At 34.9% G+C, this 20,118-nt stretch overlaps 1 protein-coding gene across 1 annotated transcript; it reads left to right on the top strand.

Annotated features, from left to right (window-relative positions):
* Window positions 1-5,881: 5,881 nt before the first annotated feature.
* LOC6051896 (zinc transporter SLC39A7) lies at window positions 5,882-11,607 on the top strand. Its single transcript, XM_001868217.2, has 3 exons — window positions 5,882-5,970; window positions 10,882-10,987; window positions 11,046-11,607. The coding sequence occupies exons 1-3, from the start codon at window positions 5,882-5,884 to the stop codon at window positions 11,406-11,408; spliced, it is 558 nt and encodes a 185-aa protein (XP_001868252.2). The 3' UTR covers window positions 11,409-11,607.
* Window positions 11,608-20,118: the final 8,511 nt, after the last annotated feature.

The raw sequence follows: 20,118 nt of genomic DNA, 5'->3' as shown, positions 1-20,118 counted from the left end.
AAAAATGCCATATCTCGTGGCGCAACACAATCGACTTGACGCGAGCGCGAGCTATCGACCAGCAGAGGCGAGAGACAACGAGAGTGGGAGAGCCAGCAGAACCGAATCGCCAGCGACAAATGGAAGAGTCCCGATCGCCGTCCAAAAATCGATCCGATGAAAAATTGTTCCCCTCGGTGAAGAGCGAGAGAGAGTGAGAGAGGGAGAGGGGGCCCCATCGGATCGTGTAAAATTCATTTTTGGAAATGAGATTTTTCTCGTCGCGCTTTTTGCCGAGCATGAAAGATTGCTTGCCGGTTTGGAGTCGATCTTCGGAGCCGCAGAAGCCGCAGTCAAGAAGCGGCAAATTCCGGATCAAGTTTTTTTTTTTGTTGCTTGGTCGTTCGCTCGTTGCCCTTTTCGCGAATCCTTCTCTGCGCGCAGCAGCCGAAACGCGCGAACTCAGCCGATGATGCCTCGGAGCAATTTTCGTTCGTTGGTTTGCTTCTTTAATTTTCGGGACTCGGCGAAATTGCTCTCGTTCGCGTTCTTTTTCATTCACATGGTGCTGCAACAAAAAAAAAAAAAAAAAAAAAAACGTTGCATACCTTTTGTACACAAATTTCGGCGCAGCTCCTTTTAACCCTTATTTTTATTGTTTATTTGTTTAATTTTTCCACACGCTCCTCCTTTTCGGAGTTCTCTTCTGCAAGGGGGCGAGTGAATTTCGGTGTTTCAGTATTTGCCCAGAGGATGCCTCGCGAATTCGTTGCACTCTGTTTTTTTTACTGTTAGTAACTTGCAACGTGCTTTGTTTGGGTTGGATGAGCGCGCATTACACTGCAACTGACTGCTGCTGTTGCTGGTGCTGCCTAAAAGGCCAACAAGCTTCAATGCACTTTGCCGCATTTTTTTGGGGCCATTGCGTTTGCTTTTGGAGAGATAGGGGTCAAGAGGAGTTGACTAGATATTTATTTTTATAGAAATTATGGTAAACGAAGTTTATTTGAACAACTGTCTTGAAATTATTAGTTTAAAAAATCTGCATTTAAAATGAAAAGAATAAAAATATTTTAACGACAATGCAAGTGAGCACTGTTAGCAAAAATTTGTTTAAAAAAGAAAAAAAATGTTTAAAATTATGTTCAATGCAGTGAAATTTCGATCGAAACTATACAAGTTCTTTTCGATTTTCAAATTTAATTGTGAATATGAAAATTAAGTATAAACACATTTGCGACTATTTTGAACGATTTTCAAAAAGAAAATATTTTTGGAAAAAATGTCAACAATGCCAACTGTACTTTAACCAATTTGAGCCGTGGCTCAAAAGAAGGCATTTTTGTCACCAAAATTGGGATTTTTTAAAAACGGATATTTTGCGCTACTATTTTTTTGTGTGTAATGTCCATTAAAAAACAAAGAATAATTGTTTTGATTGTTAATATTATATTCTGAAAAGTTCTAATAAATACCTCGTATTACTGTAGTCAGTTAAATTTACAGAAATTTGCACTACTGATTTTTTTTATAAATGGACTGATCCATATAAATTTTAACTGAAATTCTGCTAGAACACTGAAAATTTCAGTACTTCCGTTTTCAGTAAAAATATTAACAATGAAAACGAACCTCAGAATTTGATGTGTTCATTTTTACGGAAATCAAAACTCGATCAGAAAATCCGTTCTCAAAAAACATATTTTTAAATATTGTAATACCTTTTTTGAATCGACGAACCAAAAATTTTCAAATTTACTCATTCTTAAGAGAATTGCTCAGTTATTTTGTTTTGATAATAAATAGTTTATATGAAAACAAATCTTAAGGAACTGTGCTGCTCCTGATCGCAAAAATGTCCCATATGCATTTTCATCGATTTTGAATTATTGATACAGTTTGGTTCAAAATCATGTGCTCTTTCAAAAGAGCCTATAACATCCAGCACTTTGTTCTAGAAATCAGGAGAAAATCCAGTTTTTTCGAGAAAACTTAACACGTGGGACAAACTTCAAATGCGTTTTTTTCAGCTTGTTGTTTTTGCATATGGGACATTTTTTGCGAACTTGGGAAGAGTGGGCCTTGAAGGTTAAAAGAAAAATATTGAACATTAAACATCATTTTGAAAATATTTAAAAAAGTTTCGCTTATCTTAGTAGGGGAAAATTTGCCGACAATTCAAATTATGTATTACTTAGGCAAATAACAGTGACAAATGTTTTTCATAATTTCGCCAAAAAAAGAAATAAAAAAGAATACATTACTTAAACACCATATTTGATGTACCGCAGTAAAACATTTTAACTTTGGTTCTAGAAAGTCATTTTGCTATAAAATTATTGACCTTGTTAATATCGATTTAAATGTTTCCAAAATTTTTGAGGAATTTTGTTAATAAATTAATATCAAAAATCGATTATGTGGTACGAAAGTTTTAGTTTTTTTTTCAAAATCAGAATTTTACCAAAAAATGTTTTGAAACGAAATTTCTCTACTTAAAAATCTAAACGCCTTGAGATTTTTTTTCAAATGAGAGCATTTGTCAGAGATTTCAGTCATTCGATTTTTTGTATTTTTTAATCTGGCTGAAATTTTTTGGTGCCTTCGGTATGCCCAAAGAAGCCATTTTGCATCATTAGTTTGTCCATATTATTTTCCATACAAATTTGGCAGCTGTCCATACAAAAATGATATTTGAAAATTCTAAAATTTGTATCTTTTGGAGGATTTTTTTAATCGATTTGGTGTCTCCGTCAAAGTTGTAGGTATGGATATAAAATAAACTTAAAACAAAATAATGCACGGTAATTTTTTTTTGTTATTTTCAATTTCTATTTTTTTCACTGCTACTTGATTTGCCAAAAAAACACTTTTTTGATTTTTTTTTATTTTCTGATATGTTTTAGAGGAAATCAAATGCCAACTTTTCAGAAATTTCCAGAACGGGCAAAAATCTTTGACAGAGTTATGATATTTTGAATAAATACTGATTTTTTCAAAACATCGAAATATTGATCGCAACAAACTTTCAACTCCATTATTCGATGTAAAATTAAATTTTCAACCGAAAAGTACACTAGTGAAATTTTGATAAAGTGTACCGTTTTCAAGTTAAAGCCATTTTTAGGTAACTTTTTTGAAAGTAGTTGCAGTTTTTTATTTTTGTTTGCTTACTTTTGAAAAAAATATTTTTGAAAAACTGAGAAAATTATCTATATTTTGCTTTTTCGAACTTTGTTGATACGACCCTTAGTTGCTGAAATATTGCCATGCAAAGGTTTAAAAACATGAAAATTGATGATTTCCAAGTCTCAACCAAACAACCCACCATTTTCTAATGTTGATATCTCATCAACTAATCGTTCGAATTTAAATGATGAATCATCCGTGAAATTTTCTGATATTTTTGAAAACAATATTTTAATTTTTTTAATCAAGACTAACATTTAAAAAGGGCCAAATATTCAATAAAACTCAATCCACTTATTGTGTTTTTTTTTTTGTCTTTTTTCAAAAATATAACAAAATGACTTTTGATTCTTTTTAGGGTTCATTTGGCATCATTATCTATAAATGAAACTAACTTTTTACACAAATTTTGATTTTTGGGTCATTAATTTCATTTAGATTGATTCATTTATTATATGATTTACATTTATAATATTGGTTGTCTTTCACTTTGAAATGAGCAAATTTCTTCAAAAAATACTCGTAATTAAAAGCTTATTTACAAAACAAATAGATAAACATGTTATATCATTTTATTCTTGAGTATTAAAAATTATCAAAACTTTTATTCAGGATACAAAAAAGATTGTTTTTGAAGAAAAGCTTCTAAAACTGTTATCTAATTTCTATCAAATAATATAATTACTTTGTAGGTTACATCTGAGAATGCTAGATTATATAAGTGTCTGGACGAATACAGATACTCTGTTCCAGATTTGACAGACTTTTCCAGATTTTTGCAAATTTTCCAGATTTTTAATATTTTGAAAATTTTATTTTGTTCCAAAATTACTAATCTACTAAAAGTTTGATGTTTTTTTTATAAATAATGTTTTTTATATAATGATTTTTCGAGTCATTATTGAAGAGATTTTAAAACATTTTGAATACTTCTTATTAGTTAACATTATTTTGTTTTTATCAAAACATAGTTAAAACTTGAATTGCTAAAATAAATGTTAACCCGAATTTTGTCATTTTTTAAAATTGTATACAAAATATTTGAAATCTTGAACATAAAATCATCGTGTCCTTATATTTTCTTAGCATTTGTCAGTTTGAAAGTTCGCATATTTCTTTACATGAGTCCGACGAACCCCGATGTCCCCGCTAAGTTTCCAAAGACGATTTAAACTGTTTCATTTGAAGTAATTGGTTTAATTAATTTCAAATATTTTATTACCTAACCAGCTAGTCGAACCAGTCGAATGCTTTTTGTAAAAAAGGATCAGCAAATAAAAAAAAACGAATATCAAGAGTACATTTTTACTCACATTTGCTTTTATCATCCTTTCGAAAGAACATCTTCAAAAGCAATTCCCCTGATCCAACCACGTGTTGTAGTCGTTATTTATCATTGACACTCTAATTGGATCTTCTACACGAATGGTTACTTTCCAACGCCCCCGCCGCCATCACCACGGAGGTTCCCTGGCGACCAACCAAAATTCAGAACAACCGTTGCTCATCAGTTCGATCGATGAATAGCGAGAGAAATTTGTTTCAATAAGCAAATTATCTGGGGAAGAAAGTCACCGCCAACGCCGCCGCCACTGCAATCGAGCGAGACAAATCGAAGAATTTGTTCGGTTTGTTCTTGACTGCGTTTTTTTTTTTTATTTCGGTGGTAAACTTTCATGAAAAGGATTGAATCAATGAGATATTTGGGCCTGCAAACAGGTAAACAAATATGCTGTAATTTTGCCTTCATTCATCGGCTGTTTTTGGGATGGCAGATTGGTCCGCAGGAACAAAGGCGGATTTGCCGACAAAAACGGTGCTGAAGATGACCTCTTTTTTTGTTGAATTGTATAATTTGTCGCAAAATTCAAGTCATTTTATTGAAACTTCAATTAAATTTATGTTTTTTGAATAATTCGTTAAAACGTTATAAATAATCAGAATTCAAATATTCTAACTAAAAAAAGCAATGACCTCATGTCACAGCTTCGTTAAAACAGTTGTAAAATCACTTCCAACCGTCATCATAATTTCCGCTTCGTTCTCATTTTACCAGTTCCAAAAACTTGCCCCATCGCTCCGTCACATTTGGCTAAATTATTGGTTCAAATTTATTCCCAATCACGGTCCCCTACACCCCCTCCCCTTCCCCCCTTAAAATCGTTTCGTCAACCCAAAAAACCCACTTCCAGTTCAGTTTTCAAAGACGCCTCCCCTAATCAGTCCGCTCATCTTTAATGCTTCATTTTAATCGCATTTTAAAACTGTTGTTAATATGAAAATTATACGCTGCCTCGCGCGACATTCGGCCGGACTCCTCTTTCGGTAGTCATTTTTTCGATTCGGTTTTCTGATCTTGTTAACTCCTCGACCCGGGAGTTGAAGATGAAGATGCGGCGTGGTGGCCACAGACTCCAGGGTTAACGATGGTCAAAGTCAAATAAAAATATTTCAAATCAACCACGCACCGATAGCAGCAGCCTGATCCATTTTATTCCAACAAAACCTTTTTGTCCGTTCCTTCTCTTCACCAGGACGACGATCGCTTTCGAGGGTTCGGTAAACATGAAAACCCCGCTCCAGGTTTAATAAATTTACGAAATTAATAAATTCTTTTAATTACGCTCACCGACGGCGGCCAGAGTGGATGAGAAAGTGGCCCCGAAGAAAAGAAATACCAGAAGCTGTCGTGAGGAGGAAAGTCCAGAAGGCCATGGACCAATTCTCGTTATCGCCCTCGGAGGATCTGCCACGGATGGCGGCCGTTGGGATCAAGATATGTGGACATCGCTGGAAAGTGCTGTGAGAGAAATTCTCTGGAAAATTGTGTAGTTTAGTGCTAGTTGATTTTAAATTAAAAATAATGATATTCAACTAAAGATTTTTCAAAAAAGATCTTCGTCTTAGATTTGCGAGAAACTTTGTCTTAAGGGGTAATTTTTGCTCCTGATCACGAATCCGAACTCCATTTTTCGATGTCTCGTGACGAAGGGTCGGTACGACCCCTTAAATTTTTGATCATTCGAAAAAAGTTGCGTTTTGCAATAATTTGCAGTCTCTAATGGTGATGGTTTGGAAATTTGGTGTCAAAGGGAGTTTTATGTGAAATTGGACGACTGATTTGATGGAGTACCGTAAACCGGGGTGGCATTAATAGGATTTCAATTTATTTTTGGAATATTTTCCAACTTGTAAGGTTTTTCTCAAGATTTTTAATGTTTAAAACATGTACTAGGGTAGGTCACACAAAGTCCTTGCACTTTTCTGAAATATAGTTTTTTTCAATTACGTTTAAAAAATTGTAACGTTAAAAATTCTTAGTTTGAATTCCGGGGTGACTTTGATATTCATAGTTTATCTTAATCAGATTTAAGGTGTTCAAACTTAATTTTTACGTCAAATGTACCATCTAGTGGTTGCTAATGTAGTTTTTTTTTTACAAATTTTAGGTAAATTTTTTAAAAAGTCAGAATTTTGCCTATAATTCGTTAAAACTAGTTTTTTTCATAAAATTAACGATTTAGTTTGCATTTTTGATTAAATTCAAAGCGCAAATAAAAAAATTTCACATTCAATATGAAATATGTTCTACTGAAAATGTGTGTTTCAAACATACAAAATATTTGTTATTTGCTAACTTAATGTCCGACGAATACAAATATGCATTCCGTTTTCCGATTCAAAATCATGTTCATTGATAAAATCATGACACTTTGAGAAGATTAAAATAACGCTATCCATCAACATTTTTTAATAATAGTTAACTAACTTTTTAAACTTTTTTGAGGTATTTTGAGCACTTCTCTACCACGATCAGTATGATTCCATACCATTCCGTACGTTTTTAATTTGTACTCTTCAAAGCTACCAAAGTCTACCAAAGCCACCCCGTTTTGCAGAACTCAGAATTCCCAAAAAAACACAAAGATAGTTCCAAAACTTCTGCCATTTTTCGTAACTAAACTGTAATTTTTTTTGGCGTGTCATTTTATAAAAAAATAAATGTACTTTCTGAATCTACAATAACCCAGAAGGATATTTTTTTCATTAAAAACAGCATTTTTTATTTTAAAATGTAGTTATTCAAGCAATAAGTTTCAAATTTGATGATTTATCTATTTTTTGAACAGCTTGAGAGTTTTCAGGAGCATTTGGTAACCTTTTATGAAAACTATTTTTCTGGAAATTGTTGTAGTATTAAGTTTTTACTAAATTTTACACAGTAAGAAAGTAAACCCTTCCTCTTTTTTCGATGTAATATTACATCAATTAATGTGGAATAAGTAAAACTAAACATCTGACAAAAAATCTGTCAACATTCCCAGATATGTTTTTTACTGTGTACCTTCAAATAATTTTGAATTCAGTCAAGCAAAACTTTTTTTTCATAATCTGTAGATCTGCAAAAAAAATATAAAAATTGTCACAGCCAATGAACTTTTACTCAAATTAATTTAAAATCATCAAAACGATAAAAAGAAAACATAACGACAAAACTAAGTAAAATTCAGAGAAAAAACTGGAAAATGTTTAAAATAATCGTTCAGAAAACATTTTTTTGAGTCTTTTACATTGTAGCAGCATTCACAGTAAACCTTATGAAATTAAGAAAATGGAAGAATATTTGATGATTGAAGATTTCCTCTGTTTTATGTGATTTCCTCTGTTTTAAAAATTAAAATCTTATTAGAAACCAATTAAATAATACCTGTTCCTAATGTAAAATTTCATAATTTTTTACCCACAAAGATTATAAAAAAATAAATCTTTAAAATTTTGCACATTCAAAAATTCAACATAGTTTCCGTGTTCTTAAAAACATTACCAATCTGTCAGGCCTTATTTTAAAAATATATTTTCAACGATGGGAAAATAATTGCAGTTTCTTTAATCTTTATGATATTACCTTATGATATATAAATAAAAAACAAATTATTTATATTTATTTTTTTTTTGCTTTTTTATGCAAATTATTTTTTCAAATTTTAAACATTCTTCCAAATAAAAGCTTTTAGTTTAAACTGAATTTTTTATGCTTTTACATTCTTTCAAACCTTTTACAACAAAATGGCTTGAAATTAATCAAGAAATTATTTTGTTAAACTATTTTATTCTGTCAAACATTTGTTGTTTGTTTAAAGCTAAGGTCGTTTTTTAAAGTAAACATTTTTTTTTCTTAGCTGACTCAGCCCAACCAATGGCAAATTTTAGTATTAGGATTTGTTTTTTAAATATTTTTTTTTGTGTTGAAAATGAAAAAAAAAAGATTGCTCTCCCTTTTTTCTTACTAACATTTGAAGTAGCTAAGAAGACTTCAAAAGGAGGATGCAAAAATCAACAACTACATAAAAAAAAAAAAAAAAAAAGTGTTTATGTTGTTTGTATCTTTTCCAATGATTATATCTTTTCCAATGATTTCCGATATTTAAGTGTTTTTGACAAATCGATGCCCCTGTGCTCTCTCACGCTTAGTACAAGAGAGCACAGAGGCATCGAGATGCAGATTGTTTGAGACGTTTTCATATTATAATAGCGCTATTTAAAGATGTTTGTCAAAATTTAAAATTCAAAGTTTTCAGATAATTGAGATAAAAGTTTTGATGAAATTTTTTCAATCAAGTTTCATTTAACTTTAGTTAAAATTTTTAATTATTAAAATATAGAACTGCCCCGTTCACAAATTCCAGAATATTGTTGGAATATAATGGTCGTTTCTGAACAGATATTTTTTTTAAGAAGGCTAACAAAATCCACCTATGTGGTTGGTGCCTTCCTCACTCCTGACCAGAAATGGATCACACAAAATATTTAGAAACAACTCTTTGGAAACCAAGTGGCACCAAACTTCTGGTATGAAATTTGGCCCAACTAAATTATGTTTCAAAAAGTATGTCAATATCACTTAAGTGATCATAACTTGAGCCAGGGTTGCCAGATCACATTTTTCGAAATGACTTTGAATCGATAATATTACTGATTTTGAGTTGATTTCTCCGTATGAGAAAACGAAATTCATCGAAACATCAAACAACTCAATAGTTTTTATGGGCCTCAATTTTGTTTTCGATTTTGAGTCGATATGTACTTATGGAGGTAAGTTTTAATGAAAAGTTGATTTTTAGAACCGGATAAAAGCCTTACCTCAGTGAGGAAGGCAAAAAGATCAAAATGAAATATGTAGTAACAAACTAAAGACAGACATTCGCCTTCGAACTTGAAGAACTCCAAATTTCACAGAGGCTTTCCCAGGTGTGACAAGCGGTGTTGACCAAGCCGACGCAGCGACCGACGTGACTTGAGCCGATGGCGACTTTTATTTATCACTTTCTGGTCAAATATTTTACTTTTATACTCGTGGTTTTACATATTTATAATTCAATAAAATTTAAATTATTGGCCAAAAAAAAGACTGCTCCGTGGGCTTCAAAGCTCAATCGCGTCGACACTGATCTTGTTTTTGTCCAAACGCTTCGATGAAGATCGCGGCCGCCGGATAGTGTCCCCAGGTCGTTTTTGGAGAGGTGCGTCGTTAAAGGATTATTTTTATATTGCCTTTCTATATATTCTATTTAGCCGGTTTGGCTACTGAATTACTTGCACATCTTAAAAAATAAAAAAGCTTCCAAGCGGGAAACTGCTGCTGATACCGATTTACGAGCGATTTTTGGCCATTTCTTCGCGTTCGAAGCTTTTTGCTTGCTGCTCTATTATTGACCGCTCGTTCCGAGATAGTTTCGGATATTAATTTCGGATGCAAAACAACGGCTCTAATGAGGGTCATAAAATTGAGCTGTGTGCGCGCGCTCGACTAGCTCTCGCTGACTATGTTTGGAGTTTTGTGGTGGGGGTCTTAGATAAAGAAAAACAGGACCACCAATTAGGAAAAAAAGCGAAATAGAACCAGCGAGTTGTTTGGGGTGATCAGATTGTGGGTCGAAGCTTTCGAACTGGGGGCCGGAACACCGTTATTGGCCCAGGGTACTAAAATTGACGGAACAATCAGGACATCTTTGTGTGTGTGTTTTTTTTATTTTGGTGGACAGAAGCAACAGGTTGAACCAGTATGACGGATGACGGTTTGGATAGAAGAAATTAAGTGATCGGTTTAACTGATTGTTTCCGAAAGCAGTTTTTTTTTATTGCGGACAGCTTCCTCTTTTGGAACAAGATTGACTAGTTGAGATGTTATATTTGTTGTTTTCATGAAGATTATTTTTATTTTTTTTTAATACTTTTTTATAAGTTATTTCATTGTCACACATTTCCCAACACCAATCACCCTTTCAAACTGCAGACGACTCTGCTCAACAGTACCTATTCGGTGCTTAAATGCGAATTATAGCTTAGGCAACATCACTTCAACCTTAAAGAACCATCTCTCGTAAAGACAGCTCGCACGCAACATCATCAAAAAAATAAAAATGCTCACACGAAATGGATTTGGCACGGTCTTTCTTACTCTCCTCTAACAACGTGAACACCTGACCGTTGGATGGTTTGCTTGCCAAGGCCACGTGTGCTATTAATAAAGCACGTGTGCGCGTGAGGCCTACGCGCGAGAATTGCCCAAAAAGTAGCAGTCAGCAGCCGAGCAGAAGCTTTGGGTATGACTTTTCAATTAATTGCATGTGCTGACCAAATGGGCGTGTGTGAGGCGCGCGCGCGCGTTTTTCCTTGAAGGAAATTGGAGTTTTGAGCTGGGCAGAACTTCAGTCGGTATAAAAGCGATGGTTTGGGGTGGAAAAGTCATCAGTCTACTAGCAGCAGCTTTTCCGTACAGTCCCCCCTCAAAAGCCTCAGGAGATCCAAGATGTTCAAGGTGAGTTTGATTGAATGGGGAGGTGTATACTTGAAGATCCTAACCTGATCCCTTCCAGATCATCGCCCTGGTTGCCTGTGTGACCATCGCCGTGGCCTCCGCCGAATGGTACGGCCATGAGCACCTGCACACCGTGGTGGAACACAAAGAGCACCACGAGGACTACCACCACGATCACCCCAAGTACAAGTACGAGTACGGCGTCAAGGACGGCCACACCGGTGACCACAAGAGCCAGTGGGAGGCCCGCGACGGTGACGTCGTCAAGGGCGGATACACGCTGGACGAGGCCGACGGTACGCACCGCGAGGTCGAGTACAAGTCGGACCACCACAATGGGTTTCAGGCCCATGTTAAGCGTGTCGGACATGCTCATCATCCCCACGGTGAAAGCTACGCCAACATCGACCAGCACCACTAAGGCACCGCCGCCGGTGGAGTCGTCGGAAACCAGCACCAAGGCCCTTCCGGCCAAAGTCCGCAGCAGCAAGCAAACACTTTCCATGTTCTCGAAGCCACTATTTCTGTCCTGTTGTTGAGATTGAGGGGAGGTCCGTTGAGAGGCCTGCCAGCGTTACAGACTGATTAATAAATTTGTTAAAGATTTTCAAAGTTCCTAATTGACAAACACAACAAACCATGAGTTTTTATTTTATTTTGTTCAATATTTTCGAAAATACCAAACCCATTTGAAAACGAAAAAATAAATAAATAAAGGATTACGTGAAAATTTCGATTATTTCATTCGGATGATTTCATCACAGTCGGTGAAGTCGCGTCAATTTTGAGAACTGAATTTTGGGTCAGTAAGAAACAAAGCCAAAATCTACAAATCAGCTACCCCACATCACAACTCTGATATAAATTACAGATTATTGCGCAAAAAAAATCCTTTTTCGAAAAAAAATTTACAATACTAAATACAAATTTCTAAAATGTCAAGATTCTCATTAGATTCTTTAATTTTTTTTAAAATACGAGTAAATCTGAAATTAAGCATTCTTTTCTAGATTTTAAATATTTTTTTAAATTAAAATATTCCATATTGCAACCATTTGAAATGTTAGGTTGATTCCAAAATTTTAGAAGTATTTGTTTCTATAAGATCAGAAAATCATACAAATTATTATTTTTTGAACATTGAAAATAGGACCGTTAGTTTCAGCAATATTTAAAAAAAACTTAAATTTTCCTGTTTCTTTTCTTTTATTTGCTTTTATCAGCAACCAGAGGTCTTCAATGTCGCTCAAGCCATTCTATTGGAAAAAATTCTCTACTTTTCGAAAAAAAAATCAAAATGTACAATCATAGTTGTGTCGAAGAACTGAAATTTTTCAGTAAAAAATATACTTCAAACTATATCACTTTATCGAAAAATCTGTAGCGTACTTTTCGATTGCAAATTTGATTTTATATTGAAAACAAATCAGAACTCTGCGGATTTTTTTTGTCTATACTTTTGCATGGTTCAAAATTTGCGGTTTTTTGTTCCCTAAAACATATCAACAAATTAAAAAAATAAAACCTTTAGAATGTCGGGAAATATTTTTTCTGCGAAAAAAAAGTTGCTTAAAGATTGCTATTTGGAACTTTTTAATAAACGAGTTTCTTTATGTCCAACATAACATTCAAATCATTTGACGACTCCCTTGTGGACCACCGATCAGTGAGGTACTCCTGGATATTAGCTCCTGAAAAGTGCTTTAAAAGTGCAAAAAATGCCCCACGGCAAGAAAAAGAGGCGGTCCTCACCAGCAGGATCGGCAGATTTGAAGAAGCTAAAAAATGCCGAAGCGCTACCTGCAAAGCCAGGCAGTTTGAGCAAGGACGCTCAAAAATTGTCTGGAAATCAGTTCGCTACCCTCCCTGTGGACGTGAGCGAGAAGGAAGAATTTGAACGACGGGAAAAGTTGCCACCCATTTTTGTGAAAACATCGTCATCGGATTCGGTGCGAAAGTGGCTGACCGGGTTTATCAAATCTGGTGCTTTACGAGCTTCCATTCGCTTGTGTGCTGATGGACTCAAAATTCTGCTACCTACCAGAAAGGATTACAACTACGTTCGGGATTTCCTGAACAACACCAAGATTGAATACTACAGCCATGACGATCCAGGTAAACGCCCCATGAAACAGGTCCTCCGAGGCCTGTACGACATGGATGTGAGTGTACTGAAAGAAGAGCTCAAAACTCTTAAGTTGAACGTGATCGAAGTTTTCAAGATGACGAGACACAACAAGGACATCAAGTATCGTGATCAACTGTACCTGGTTCATCTCGAGAAAGGATCGACAACGCCTTCTGAGCTGAAAGCAGTTCGGGCAATTTTCAACATCATCGTGACTTGGGAACGTTATCGTCCAGTGCACCGTGACGTGACACAGTGTTCGAACTGCTTGCAGTTTGGACATGGTGCGAGGAACTGTTTCATCAAGAGTCGTTGTGCAACCTGCGGAGGTGAGCACAAAACTCAAGCTTGCGAAACAATCAACGAGAACATCGAAGCGAAATGCTTCAATTGCGGCGGCGACCATTCGACCAAGAATCGAAGCTGCCCAAAACGAGCTGAGTTTGTAAAAATTCGGCAGCAAGCGACGACGAGGCACCAACCAAATCGTCGCAAAACACCACCAACTTTCACGGACGTGGATTTTCCTGCTTTGGCGTCACCTGCGGGAGCGGGATCTGTTCGAGTGGTTCCAAATCTGCAGCCATTGCCGTTGAATCAGCGGCAAAAAGTTGCAGAGAACACAACACCTCCAGGCTTCAGTCAGCAACCGAGGGAAAACCAACCAGCATCAACGAGTGAAGGCAGTAGTGACCTGTTTTCACCACAAGAACTTCTGAACATTTTCATCGAGATGACAACAACACTGCGTGGTTGCAAAACTCGCCAGGAACAAGTGAGAACGCTTGGAGCATTTATCTTAAAATACAGTTCGTAGTTTACTCGTTCTAATGATTTTGAATATTTCAATGAATTTATTTTTTTAGTTTTAAGTTAGGATTAGTTGTTAAAGTGATTTTTTTTCTTTTTTACCCAAATGTATTCGATTAAATGCAATAATGTAAAACAATTTGAAGTAAATAAAATAAATGTTATCAGTTAATAATAAAACGAAAAATACAACAAAGATGAAGAGCATTAGGCCATACCACTTAGCATGTAAAAGAAATGTAATTATTATAAGAAAGTTCAATAAAGATATATTTAATTTCAAAAAAAAAAAAATTTCAAATCATTTGACATAAATAATATAAAGCCTGTTTAAAAAGAAAGAGTTAATTTTAAAATCTTTTTTTATTACCACATTTACTCTTTGAGAGGCTGTTTCCAAGTGTGCTTTTCCTTAGTGAAATGTTATTCATTTTTTTAAGTTTAGTCACAATATGTATTTTAGTTGGAAACTGTGCTCTTCACATTTTATTCTGTTATTTTGATTTAAATTTTGATAATTAGTTAAAACTCAACATTTTCCGAAAAAATCAAAACAAATTTTAATTAAAACTATCGAACAAGTATTGTTGATATTATTGTAAATTTAATAAAAATATCCAATTTAACTAGAACTATGGAAAATTTTTGACCAAAATCGACAAGGTCATAAATTTTGCATCGAAACGACTTTTCACAATGAATGCTATTCTTAGAAATGAAAAATTTCAGAATTGAGTTTATTTTATTATTGATGAATCTTTTGAAAATGTTTTTTCAATAATAAAAAAAAGTTAAATCGTTAAAGATTTGCTTGGTTTAAAAACCAAATTGATGAATATTTGTTGTATTTCAGTTTTTTAGCGAATACCTCTGAAAGTACCAACAAAATTATTTGGTTAAAACCTTGTGGGAGCAATAAACCATTTTGTGTAATTGGGTTTTCCATACAAATTTAGCAGCTTTCCATACAAAACTGTTACGTAAATAATTTAAAATCTGTATTTTTTTGAGGATTTTTATTCAAAGAATTGGCTTTTTTGGTGAAGTGGTAGGAATTGGTGAGGAGTGTCAGAAAAAAATAGATACACGGATTTTTTTTTCCGAATTTTAAGTTAATTATTTTTACAAAAAAAAACAAAATCCGTATTTTTTGCAACTTTTAAGCCATGGAGAACACGGGTTACAAATTTTGCCCCCTAGTTATGATTGTTTTCAATGTTTCATTTTTGAAAAAAAATGCTAATTTTTATACATAAGGTTAAATTGTAAAATCAAATTTGCAAAACAAAACAATAACCACATAAAGTTTGCTTTTAATCTAAAAAATCAGTTTTAATCATTGCATTTGAAGATACAATACAAGCATTTGTGAAATTTTGTGATCTCTCAAAACAAAATATTTAAAGAAGTATTAAAGAAAGTGAAAGTATTTGAAGAAGGTGACAAAATCAATAAAAATATTTAATATTTGGCCCTGTGCATTTCGAAAATTTTAATATAGTCCAGACGAATCACGAAAAAAAAAGTTTTTTCGTTGTCTTATTTTTGATTGCCGAGCTTATGTATGGCCCCTGGATAGAGCGTCCAATTTCCCGTTCCGGGAAATAATTTCCCGGGAATTTCCGGGATTTCCCGGAAAAAAAATATTTCCCGTTTCCCAAGAAATTTGTAAATTTCCCAGGAATTCCCGAAATACAAGCGGAAGTATAAATTTTCCTACGTTTTTGGCAATAATGTTTTGAGATCATACAAAAAATAATAATTAGAGAACCTTATTTGATTTTATTCATTTCAATCTACTGTTCATATTGAACTAATCAGCTTGTCTGTAAATTTCATGTCTTGGTTTAATTCAGATAATATTTGTTTCTGAAGCATTCATAACTATGAATGTTGCTTGTTTATATATTGGACAACATAAATTACGCTATTATGGAATGAATATTATCTATTTTATTTTCGACAACCTATTTTAAAGTTTTTATTTTTATTTCATTTGAAAATAAGATATTCACCATTTTTGTTTACCTTGACCAAATGGGATGATTATTGAATTGATATAATTCAATTTTTCAAAAAGGGTTGTTCGAGAAAAAATTGTTTCAAATTATTCGAGAAATAACTGTTTGATGTTATAAATTTTAAATATGAAAAAATATATCGTTTAATTCCAACAACTTTTATACTATGAAAATTATTGCGCCTTGCAGCAATTTCTAGAGTTTTGTGTCAATCGTGCTAGGCCTAGATTTTATCATCACACTGCTTTGCAGGATTGAGAACTGTCAACTGTGCGCACTTTGCACCGCAGTAGAGTGCTGCGGAATAATTTTCATCACAGTTGGCAAACTGATTTTCCATCACACCATCAAAACAAAACAAGTGTAATGCATCGACTTCTGACCACAATCTAGTCACCAAGCTGTGGTGGCCGAGACAGTTAAGTCATTGAGATGGTCTGTTAAAGGTTCCTGGCTCGATTCTCAAGATCGGAACTTCTGAGTTTTTTTGACTGATTTTTTATTTTTCTAATGAGCTCGGGGCATAATTATATCGGACGATTGCTGGTCAACTTTGGAAGAAAGTAAATTAAAATTATGTGGATTTGGCTGTAAATTGAAAAAAAAAAATCAGCAATATTCTAAATTAAAAATAAAAACAATTGATTGTGGACAAGAAGAGAGCTACCGGTTTATTTTTCAGTATGAGCAGTATAATTCAAATCATCTTGTCTTGTTGTCCTATTGGTGCTAAACCCTGGAAGAACATTTTTTCAAAATACTTCATCATAATAGTAGTTTATGCAACAAGTTGCAAAAAGAGGATTTTTTCAGCACGAGTCGTACATTTATCCAACGAGGTTCATCTTTTTGACAGGTTGCTATAACAATTACATTGGTGCAGTTGTTATCCTGAGCTGAGATATGGACTGCCTTTCAACAGCTGATTTGTTCGAAATGGGAAGAGGGTTCACTGGTACTAAGGAGAACGAATTGGACAGAGAAGGAAAAAAATTGCAAAAATAACCTTCGATCGTACCATAATTGGAACCATGGAAAATCATTTAAAAAACAACTTCGTATCATATTAAATTTACCTAAAGAATGCAACCATATTTCAAAAACTCGCTTCAAATATTGAACAACTTTGAGTTGTGATTTGTGAATTAGTGTTACAAGTTAAAAACACTAGCGACTATATTGTTGTGGAGCATAGATTTTCACTGTCCAAACACTTTGATTTAAAAAATACTTCTATGTATGTATGTATGTATGATCCCCATACCCGCAGGCAACTTGGTCCTGGAACACATGTGAGCGCTAGGTGAACAATTCGATCATCTTTTACTCCGTAATCTGTACACCCACGTGCATAAGTTTTTTTTGCACGAATTTTAATGCTACAAATACCGGCGCATAGAACAAAATGGTGGGTCTCGTGGCGCAGGGGTAGCGGCTTCGGCTGCCGATCCCGATGATGCTATGAGACGCGGGTTCGATTCCCGCCTTATCCACTGAGCTTCTATCGGATGGTGAAGTAAAACGTCGGTCCCGGTTTCTCCTGTCTCGTCAGAGGCGCTGGAGCAGAAATCCCACGTTAGAGGAAGGCCATGCCCCGGGGGGCGTAGTGCCAATAGTTTCGTTTTCGTTTTAGAACAAAATGGTTTCCCTCTTCCCTCCCCAAGCGCCGGAAATTTGTAGCGGGTGTAGGGACACTTTGCATAGACGCCCTTGCTCCCATCACGTCACTGAGGGTATGGAGCGACGAGAAATTAATAAGCATGCCCCCCCAGTCGAACCTTCATTAGAGAAGCAGGCAATCCACAACTCACAGCGAACGACCAAGGAAACACCCTACCGCGTATTTAGTGGAAATTGGCGTAGTTAGTCTTGAGTGGAATGAGTGAATGTTAGCGTATAAGTGAAAGTTTTTTTTTGTATTATAACAAGAACGGGCTCACCAAGTTATGCAACTTCAATACCAGCTTCATCTTCAGAATCTGGAGTGGTCCGATTTGTTTAACTTGAGATCCGTCGACAAACTTGAAACAGCCAGATGGTTGATGATATGAATTTTCGCCGAGCTTGAAAACGTCGCCGACGGACCCAATGGTTGTCCGAGGAAACGCACCGGATGAAGATCACCATCCGCCGATGAGTTGCTACCAGGAAACGTTGACGTTGAAATCCGGAAAGCAGCTCAATTTTTTGCAAAAGGCTCGGAAAATCCAGAAAGATGTGCTCCTGAAGTCACGCTGGAAACCACCGTCAGGACGCCTTTTCCGCGACCACCACCTTCTCCACAGGATATCGGCAGAAAAAACTTTGATTTAAAAAATACTTCTCAACAAAAAATACGATTTTTTTTTATTTGGTACGATTTGAAATACAGCATAAAAAATTAGAAAATTTATAATATTTTCTCAAAGATGCATGATTTCTTACAAGCATACAAGCCATTAAATGATCCTTACATTCATTTTGAACATTGAAGTTGCTGTTCTATACAATTCTGTTGCAAAATATTAATTAGATACAGGATCAGAATAATTTTCGTTAAATTTCAAATTTCCCGGGAATTCCCGGGATTTCCCGTTTCCCGGGAAATTGGACGGTCTACCCGTGATCTAGAATTTTAAAATCCAAGATGGTGACCAAAACGGCGGTGATGAAATATTCAAAAAAGCATTTTGTAGTTTAATAGTCAAAAAATTGGGTCGCAGAACTCGAATCGAAGAAACAATACAAATTAAAAAAATATGAAAAATTGAATTATAAATATATCAGATAATAAAACAATCTCCTGTTGTTATGTTTGAACCTTGCGTATTTTTCCAGCAATAATAAAACAAATTAAAAATATTTGTAAGATAACAAATCATTCAAATGGCTTGGACTGCTTTTCCTTTTGTTCCCAATTGAAGTATAAAATAGATGCAAAGTGATTGTTTAACACATAATAGTGCCAGACTCAAATGGGTGACTTTTTCGTAAAATACTGATATGATATTTTTTCTTAGAAACTTGCTCATATCATCAACAAGCTCAAATTAAGATGTAACTCTCGATAAGCGCATCAGCTCGCCCGTCCGTTAAATCTCATTTCTCGTTCAATCGTCAGCCTCGACGATTTCGGTTCACATATTTTTAATCTCATTAATAAAATTGTCATACATAAATCTTCCGTGAATTTGTCAGAAAAGTTATCCCGCCGCTGCCGCCGCCGCTTCATCTGTCCACGATGATCGGTGTGTGTCATAAAAAAAAGTTGAAATTGAGACCACAGCAGCTGCCCTTGACGGACAGTCGAGACACCACTCCACAATAGACGAAGCGCTGCATCTCTGCTGCGGGGAACCAGTTTTTCCAAGTCACCAGTCCTGTGCGTAAGCATCAGCCACGTTTGATACGGTCTGCGATGTGATACTGATGCTGGCAGAACAGGTTGACAGGCGACACTGCCGGGACGTGGATCGCGCGCGGATTAAGGTGAAGCTCAGGCCCCCGAGTCCGAGTTGATTGTCGTTTAATCTTGTTAGCGTTCGAGTCCGCGGTCGTTTTTGAGTGACTGATGGAATTCCGGGCCGGGATGATATGATTGAAAGTGGGTGAATTTCTGTGATTGTGATTGAGAAATTTGAAATTTAAATAAAGTTTTACTACTTTGTCCAGATGATGGCACGCAGTTTTTTTTAGTAGATTACATTTTCTGAACGATTGAATGTATTCGGCAAACTTGTAGGTTATGGTATTTTTTATATAATTTATTCCATATATTCATATATTACAAAAGATAATCTATAAAAATACAATTTATTAAATTGAAAATTTCGTATTGTGATGACAATCATTATAGTTTATTTCATCAAAGAACACAAACTAACTCTCTACAAAGCTGAATGAACTCTCCAAACAGATCTACCCAACACAAACCAAGCAGTTCGCGCATCATTCCGAGGGAATGCGCCTAGCCGCCCGAAGGCATAAGAAACAATTTTTATTTCGCATAACATTAAAATTTCAAATTAATTTAAATTTTCTCAACTTTTGCAAGCCCAATCAAACCAGAGGCGGCCATCATCTTACTTGTGGCCACTGCCGCCAACCAACCTGTTTCTGCTCTTTTTTTATATTTTCGCAACAAGCGACGAACCCGCAAAAGAAGAAATAAATTTTATTTCTAAACTTGCGCA

The sequence above is a fragment of the Culex quinquefasciatus genome, chromosome 2 (assembly GCF_015732765.1).
Source record: "Culex quinquefasciatus strain JHB chromosome 2, VPISU_Cqui_1.0_pri_paternal, whole genome shotgun sequence".
NCBI classification, from domain to species: Eukaryota; Metazoa; Arthropoda; class Insecta; order Diptera; family Culicidae; genus Culex; species Culex quinquefasciatus.
This window is presented reverse-complemented; position numbering and strand designations above follow the sequence as displayed.

Excerpts from the sequence above, each read along its gene's own strand:
- LOC6051896 (XM_001868217.2), top strand. The coding sequence starts at position 5,882 with ATGGACCAATTCTCGTTATCGCCCTCGGAGGATCTGCCACGGATGGCG. Across the intron at positions 5,971-10,881 it reads GGACATCGCTGGAAAGTGCT|TCGGTATAAAAGCGATGGTT; the intron begins GTGAGAGAAATT and ends GCAGAACTTCAG. Across the intron at positions 10,988-11,045 it reads GGAGATCCAAGATGTTCAAG|ATCATCGCCCTGGTTGCCTG; the intron begins GTGAGTTTGATT and ends GATCCCTTCCAG.